The sequence below is a fragment of the Thalassophryne amazonica genome, chromosome 13 (genome assembly GCF_902500255.1).
Source record: "Thalassophryne amazonica chromosome 13, fThaAma1.1, whole genome shotgun sequence".
NCBI classification, from domain to species: Eukaryota; Metazoa; Chordata; class Actinopteri; order Batrachoidiformes; family Batrachoididae; genus Thalassophryne; species Thalassophryne amazonica.
Genome location: NC_047115.1, coordinates 13091660 through 13100673, shown reverse-complemented (window position 1 = coordinate 13100673; position 9014 = coordinate 13091660). Strand labels below are relative to the sequence as shown.

The 9014-nt window shown below is 39.4% G+C and overlaps 1 protein-coding gene across 1 annotated transcript; it reads right to left on the bottom strand.

The window, feature by feature from the left end:
• Nucleotides 1-243: 243 nt before the first annotated feature.
• Nucleotides 244-5502, bottom strand: LOC117523499 (homeobox protein Hox-D9b-like). The gene is made up of 2 exons (XM_034185053.1): nt 4833-5502; nt 244-488 (listed from the first exon to the last, which is right to left on the bottom strand). Exons 1-2 carry the CDS (start codon nt 5500-5502, stop codon nt 244-246), a joined length of 915 nt encoding a protein of 304 aa, XP_034040944.1.
• Between the last annotated feature and the right edge of the window lie 3512 nt (nt 5503-9014).

Sequence of the window (9014 nt, the reverse complement as noted above, 5' to 3'; positions counted from 1 at the left end):
ATAATTTTGGAAGCGTTTGGAAGCTCTAAACAGCATATATTGCCAGGAATTACAAAAAAGTGTCACAACAGGTCCCAGTCTCCCCTGTTTGGTTTCTGTTGCAGTTTTCCCCAGCAGCCATGTTTTCTCCACATCCTGTTGCTTAGTAACGGCTGGCGATGCCAGCGGATGTGAAAGGTGTCTCAGGGCGCTGCATGTTTCTGTTCACCTCCTCCACATGACCCCGCCTGCCCTCCTAATCCATCAGTCATTCAGGCTCCTCCTCTCCCGGATCATCAGCTTCTTCATTTTCATGCGTCTGTTCTGGAACCAGATTTTGACCTGTCTCTCTGTCAGATTTAAGAGTCCTGCCACCTCCAGGCGCCGGTCCCGGGTCAGGTACATGTTGTAGAGGAACTCCTTCTCCAGCTCCAGGGTCTGGTGTTTGGTGTACGGACACCTCTTCTTCCGGGTGGACTTGGCATGGATCCAGCTGGCTGATGGGTTTTCTGCAGGAGACACATAGGACGGATGATTTATCTACATTTGTGAGGACCTGTTTCAGTCTGACACCTTTATTTGCAAAGTGAGAACATTTTGCCAGCATTCCAACATCAAAAGGCAGAAGAAAAACATGATAAGCTCACTGCTTTGATAGTGTTGTACTGCCATTATCAAAGAGGACAAGAAGTCACATGACACAGCTTAAAATGTATTGCATATCAACAAGCAATGACTTATTGACAGTGGTGGGCACAGATAACCAAAAAATTAACTTTGATAACAGATAATCAGATAACTGAAAAGTTATCTTTGATAAAGATAAAACAGATAACCGATAACTTCCAGTATTGTCTGTGGTACATTTGCAAACTGAATTTGAGTTTTAACACCACGATCGGTTCTGGTAGCATCAAAAGCGACAACAGACCCAAACAATGAGCCCACACTTCTGTCTTTGAACATCTTGCCCCCTGCTGGAAGCTCTTGTTTACTACATGGCTTCCAGCACAGAAGCACGCTGAGAGCAACCGCAAAGCCCAGCTCTCTACCCAATCACAACACTTGGTCTTGGAAAATAAAGCCCTGCTGAGTTATGGTTTGGTGTATAAATAAAATGAATACTGATAGAATAACTCCATTAATGTCAATTCTGTCATTTGTACAAAGTTAAAATATAACATATATCTTTTAATGCTGAATAATGCACTAATTCTGAAGTTTTGTAACAAACACAGACAGATCGCAAAGGATTCTGGGTAAAATGTGCCTCTTCTGCTAAACACTGATTGGTTGAGTCATTCATTATGTAAACCAACATGTTAATGTGACGTGTGCCATGTGTTGGTGTTTATAGATAAATGTGCTTTTGTAAAATATTCCTTTTTTATTTGTAAAAACAGGCATTTTTACGGAGCCCTGGAAGTGTCATCGCAAAATGTTTTGCATGTGGAAAGAATGTGTGCTCATTTTATTATATTGTGCGCGCTCATTTTATTATATTGTGCACACGTTTTATTATATTGTGCACACATTTTGTGATGTTGTGTGCACGTTTTATTATATTGTGCACACGTTTTATTATATTGTAAAATGTGCACTCAATATTGTCTTGACACATAAATGTTGGCTATTCGCCCTATTGATGTTTCAAATCCCGCAAAACCTCGGAGAGGTCGCCGCGCTGCGAGATCTCAGTAATATTGAGTACTGCATTGAGACGCTCTGATCACGCTGCAATTTAACTGCTGCACACAGACAACACCATTAACATCGCAAACAGCTACGAAACATTTAACAGGTAGGTGCTCAACTGATTTTAAGTTTTATAAATATTTGTAGCTGTACAGCTTTATTTACCACGTTATCAGTCTAAACATTATCGGACAAAAATTTATTGCAAGATAATTAGTCCGATAATTTTTTTTAAAGTTATCTAAAAAGATACTCGATAATGAAAGCATTAACTTCGATAATTATCGGTTATCGGAACTGTGCCCACCACTGCTTATTGACCACCAGACTTTGTTTGGACTTTGCTTTGGAACTGAGAGAAACTAACAAACAAGCTCATTTCAAGCTACATGTCAATTCAACAACACCTGCTCCTAATTTCCATCAAGCATGTGATGATAAGGTTATTCCACACTATAACATCAAAACCTCTGCATCCCTGCACTCAAAAAAGACTAACTGGATTAACTCAGTTCAATTATGTGCAGGATTTTCATATAATAAATGTGTGTAGCCACAACTCAAATAAAGCACATCCATTCAAGAAAATTAAATTTAATTTTGGTGGGACTACTTATATTTATTATATGGCAATCCAATCCAATGAGTCAGTTTTTCTGAGCGTGAAGGGCGTGTTTATACCTGAAATACAGTGAAATATCTCAACAAACACCAACCTCAAGGTGATGTCACTGAATCCCTCAACTTCTTTTCACCACGTGGTCACGTGATGGTCACTTTTCCATATCTAACTCTACGACCTAACAGGTCTCTACAGGATTACCAGGACAACTAACTTGGTTGGCATGTAGCTGGCTTGAAACCTGAAAAGCAGCCTTTTTGCTCACATTTTACATTTTTTTTAAATCCAAAGCCATTTGCAGTTGCCTTCATTGCATTACATTCATTTAGCTGATGCTTTGATCCAAAATGACTTACATGTGTGACTTCAACACAACAATAAATACCATCATTTGCACACATTCAGTGGGGCCAGGAACTGTTTGGAGCTCAGACATACATAGCTGAGGATCAATCCCATAATCAATATTGGAATGATTTGCCACCTCTAAATGAGAAAGTGTTGCATCCATCATGGCAGAAGCCACAAAATGTCCCCAAGCTTCCAAGTCATGCTGAGTTTATTCCAGACCAGATGGATAAAATTCACCAATGTCAATCTCTTTTCATGTAAAGCTGCTGAATATTAAAGACGATGAATGAAACAAACAGTTACAACCCTTTAGATTTACAGTTGTATGGTTTTACACAAACATCATGTCAATCAGTTTATTATCTTGTGCTGGTTGTTGTGGACTTGTGCATTTGGCGCCGTTTATAAAATGATAAAGTGACCAACTTTTTATTTATTGTTACTGTCTTTAATATCATACTTTCACGAATAAAACTGACCAAACTGTCTGTGACTTTTAATAGTTGTTAATGGAAAATTAACATTTGGAAAGTCAGAATTAAGTTGGTTTAAAAAATGTCATATTGATGAAGAAAAAAAAACATAAAAAGTCACATTTATACAGAATCATTACAACACTTCACTCACTTCACAACACTCAACACGTGCAGATGTGATGGTTACGATTTGAGGTGTGTGTGTGTGTATGTATGCTACCAGAAGTTCAAATATTCTCCAAAAAAAGAAAAAACAAAACAAAAACAAATGACTGCATACCTCATGCATGAAGAGAGTGTTCAAACTCTTGATCATATTGGTGACATCATGGCTGAAATGGTGACCAGGTTTGCAGGTTTCTTTGATGTATTTATTGAATGTGTGTTGTTTCTGCCCTCATTTTAGCCTTTAATTCATTTCAAATACTGTATAACACCATGTTTATGGCTTGGATTGATTTGTCTAAGAACCCAATCAGACAGTAAATTGGGTTGGGCAGTTACACAAATCGTTATGTAAGTGCAAACAGTGTTGATAAAAAGCCAAAGTGAGTTACATTTAATTACACTGCTGCTGAAGAAAGAGATTTAAACCTGAAGCTTCTGCAGTGCAGATCTGCAAGAGTGAGAAAAACTCACAGCAGCTTTCTATAAATATTCACCTAAAGTTTAAACTGGATTGCAAACTGCAATCCAGTTTAAAGTTTAAACTGCAATTGCAAACCTCATTAAAAAAAAATAAAAATTAGACAGCATAACAAAGAAATGTCAAAATTGTGAGTATACTATATATAAATATATATACAAATATGTAATATGTTTGTATATATATCAAAAATATTTTTGCATTTGATAACCTATGATTTATAACCTAAATTTATGTGAAATCCAAGTGGGAAAAAGGATATTCCATTGTTATTAATATATGCATCCTTCAGGAACAATAATAAGGAATGAATTACTGAAGCACCATGTCGAGAAAAAAACAAAACAAAACAAACAAAAACACAACCATTTTCATCATAATCAATAAACACAATGTGCTTGAGGAAATTAGGAAATATTTTCTTTTTTTGGGGGGGGGGGGGGGGATTTCAGATTACTGATATTGTAATGTGTGGCAAAATATTACGCCAAATAGACATAAATTATATATAATTCAGAATTCATTTATTAGTGTAATAACAATGTAAAATCGTACATAAAAACCCCACATCATGCATAAATAGAAAAAATAAATTAAATTAAATTAAAACTGTGTCGAAAAATATTATTATTATTATTATTATTTTTATTACTGCATTTTTTTTGCCTTTTAAAGCTTTTTTGTGTTTGTCTTGTCATATTATTAATTTTAATTCAATGATTTTTACGAGACAAAATTATTTTTGCTTTATTTTTTTAACACAATACCCCCCCTCCACACACACACACACACACACACACTTATTTTTATTTTTTTAACTAGCACACTGACTGTGCATTTGGAGATAAAACCAACTTGAATTGGTTCTAAGACGACATTTCTTGCGCAGATCTGACGACAGGAATCTTTTGTCTTTTATTCCTGTTGTGACAAACTGCTGAATAACCTTAATAACACCTTAATTATCTTAATGGACAATAAAGTTTTATATTTTGCCGTTTACAAGACGTTTATTGGCTAATAAAAGTCCCCCTCCCTCACACCTGTGTACTGGTGACCATACCCGGGTCCAGCTGCGCTCTCCCGGCCTCCTCTTCTTTCTTGGGCTCCGCGTTCCTCGCCGTCTCCTCCGCGGTACCGAGCCGCTCCAGGACCACCTCGGCCGGGCTGTCGAAGCTCGAGTCTCCGGGGCTGCCGTGAGACGGCGGGGAGCTGTCGGCTTTAACGGCCTCGTACCGCGGGCTCGGGTTCGTGAGGTCCCCCGGCTGCGCGGGCAGGAAGGCGCTCTGGGACAGGGCGGTCTCCGGGCTCGAACCCACAGCCGCCGCCGCCGCCGCCGCGGCCGCCGCCTCCCAACAGCGGACGAACCTGCTGTCGGAGGCGGCCGGCGGAGGGATGTGGTCGGCCTGCGGTCCGTAGTACGGGTGGTGCCGGCCCAGGAGGTGGTGCGGGTGGAAGAGCCCGGAGGGGATGGAGGCGGACTGAGACGAGGACGCAGGCGGAGGAGAGGCGGATGTCCAGGCGGAAAAACCGTTCAGGCTCGTTTGCTTGCTGGAGAAATGCGAAAAATCCGGAATGTGCGAGCCGGGGGTGTCCGCCTCCTCCTCGGCGTCTCCGCGCACCGGCTTCCCGCAGCCGGGCGCCGAACCCTGCAAGCCCCCGGTGATGAAATGCGCTCCGTACGGCTCCTCCGGCTGCAGCCCCATCATGGAATAATAATTCGTTAGCGACATGTTTATTTTATTATTTCAATAAAAAAAGACACTTAAGTGCGACTGTAAAACCTTAAATGGGCTCCTATAGTGGCTCCCATCCTCCCCTAAAATGGGAGTCATTTTTTTCCCCCGACCCGAACCTTCTTCCCGGCTGCTGATTGGTTACCGTGCGGATCACGTGGTGCGAGTGGATTTCTCCGATATCGGACCTAAATCTTTCTTTTGTGCTCAGAAATGTGACAGTGGGCCTGCAGCCAGAGGGGCCCCAAAAGTGAAGCTTTGCAGAACTTTGGACCTGAACCAGTATTTTACAAGCCGAGTTAAAAAAAAGTAGCGCAGAGACGTTTACAAGCCTGTTCGAGCGCCAGTCGGCTTCCACGCGCTTCCACGAGTGTTTCTGCAACTCACGCACAATGAGAACTTACAGTTTGAAATAAAAATTCTAATAAAATTCATAAACAGAGAATGACAGGTGGCGTTCTGGCATTTTTGTAAGTATTTTGCACGTTGCTGCTTAATATTTATTTCCAATAGATTTACGGCCACTTCACACTGTAAAAAATAAAATAAAATAAAATAAAATGAAGTTTGCTTTGCAATTGAAGAGTATTTTTTTTTACATGAAAATAAAGTTTAGTTTTTTTTTTTACATGTTCACATTTTAGTAAACATAACTTACAACATGGTACAAAACTGTTTACAGTTTATAAAAAAATATGAGAAAAGTTAACAAGGGTTTGATTGTAAAACTGGAATTGCAACAACCTGAGTGAAATAAATTCAAAAAGGTATAAAATATGTCACAAGAGCAATCCGAGATTTCTGACATCCTCCAAGGGTTGACGTTGGCTCAAAATAACAGATATGTGACTCACATCATGACCCAGACTTTACCTGGACCCGGATTCCACAACACAGTGCAATAATTGTATATCTGATCCAGAATGGTCCACTGATCAAGATGTTGCAATCTGATATTTAATTCACAAGCTGAAACAAATTAGTGTCTTGGTTTTACATCGTGGTGTCATATCTCTGAAGTAGTTTTCACGTAATCCTTAAATGTCTACAAAATGAAATCCTGATCCAGAATCTGGATCTAGATCACCTTCAAAATTTAATGGAGTCTTCCAAGACCAAACACCAATGTGTGGTGAAAATTAGGTGTAAATCTGTTAAGTAGTTTTGATGTAATGCTCAAAATCCAACAAAGTGAAGTGTACAAATTGAAATCCTGATCCAGAATCCGGATCCCGATCACCTCCAAAATATAATGGAGTCTTCCATGCCCTATATACTCAAAAAACTAACTCATTGGATTGGATTTCCATCAAATGAATATATATAGTCCCAATTTAATTAAATTACATTATCTTGCATGGATGTGCTTTTTTAAGTTGATGCTACATATATTTATTAGATGGAAAACCTGCACATACTTGAATTGAGTTCATCCAATGAGTCATTTTTTTTAGTTTAAGATCTATCTGTGGTGAATATCCAACCCATTCTCACGTCATGTTGGGTTTCAGGAGCACGAAATATACATTAATCTATTGGTTTGTGATATTGTGACGAAAAGAGCCTCATTTTCGTCACAGCAGCACAAATTCATTCTAATACATAACTTTGGCACAACCTAAAAGAATTAAGTAATTATATATGATAATATCTGACTTGACTTAATGAACACTTTCACAGGGGTGGCGGCCAAGTGGTTAGTGTTCTTGGTTTTGGTGCAGAAGGTTCCTGGTTCAAACCCCACCCCTGCCACATTTCTCCATGTAATGTGGAGCTGTGTCAGGAAGGGCATCCGGTGTAAAACGTGTGCCAGTTCAACATGCAGATCTGCTGTGGTGACCCCAAGTGAAAAACAAGGGAGCAGCTGAAAGGAGTTAATGAAGACTTTAATTTAATTGTAATCATGAGGTAGAAGTAGCATATGAATGTTTAAGTTCTGGGAACAATTCACTTTTATGTTTACGAACTCAAAAAATTTGTAGCAATTGATTGCCTCAATATTTTTGAGTTCTGCTAACTTGTTCGGGCGTACAGTGCATCACAGGGCTGATGAATGCTCTGTGATGCACTGTACGCCACGACATAAATGGACAAGTAAATATACATGTGTCTGCCATGGTGTTTTTGGCCATGTATGACTTCATCATGTGATGTCACTATGATGCCATTCATACCAATCAATCACAAATATTTTGCTGACCAATATATGGTTGAGAGCATGCATCTGTGTTTATTGGTTGTTGAGATATAGAAAAAAGGTGTTTTTCAGACCATTTCTGCCTTGACTGTGACCTTTGCCCTCTGACCAAACTACTCCAAGAAATATTCCCACCAGGTTTGATCATCTAGGCTTCTTAGTTGTTGAGATATTAAAACTAAAAAGGTGTTTTTAGGGCCATGCTTTCCTGCTGACCTTTGACCTTTGACCAGACTACACGCACCTCTACATATCTATCTTAGTAATATTCTCACCAAGTTTGAAGGAAATTCTTCCTGCCGATATCGCTCCTTTGGTGACGTGTAGGGTAACAGGGGTCCTCTCCTGGTTGACACTGCCTCTGCTCACCTTTTCTTCACCACTAGGGGGAGCACCATAGACAGAAAGTGTAGTATAGAAGCCCAGAAGGAGAAACCAGCAGCTGTTAGCATTAGCATAAATAACATAGCATCACTTTTAAAAATTGTGACTGGAATGTAAAGCGTAAATGGGTACATTTATCTGTTGTACCACCTACAATCAGACATGTTGACATTCATTGTGCGTCGCAAAATTAACATTCTTGTTATTTGTCTTGCAACAGCCTTGTGCTGATGTTCGAACTTTTCCAAGAGTTTTAAAACAATGAGATAGAGGCATAACTCTGCCAATTTTTTTACAGTATAATCGAATCATCGTCCCGTTCATTGTACATTTCAGTTAATTCAGTGGTCCATGTTAGAGCCCGACCAATATATCGGCTGGCTGATATTATCGGCCGATATAAGCCTTTTTCAGAGTACTCACTATCAGCCGAAATTTTGCTGATAGAATGCCGATAATTTCTTATAAACAGAACAGTTACTGAAATAATGTTTGTGTCGGCAATGTAAAATGTGCACTCTTTGTCCAGTAGATGGAGCTCTGACTCCATTCAACTGAGAGCTGCTTACACCCTTGCTTAAATGTGTTCATCACCGGCCCCCATAGTTTGCCTTCACACTGCACTGATTGGCTGAGAAAAGCATACAAGTAAGTTTATAAGGATGTTGTTAGTAATAACTTTACGATTACATTCACCCCTCATTTCTTCCGTTTCAGTTCAACTCAGTTTGATTAACTTAGTTTATGTAGTAATGTGTATGTGCTTCATTGCGTCATCATGCTTTTTATTAAGCCCACATTGTGTAGACCTTATTTCTAGCATGAAAAACTTTTGTTTACTGCTAAGAGGTTGAAACATTCAGCTGATCGGCTGATTTATCGGCTATCGGCAAATCAGCTGATTTATCGATTAGCTGCATTTTTTTCA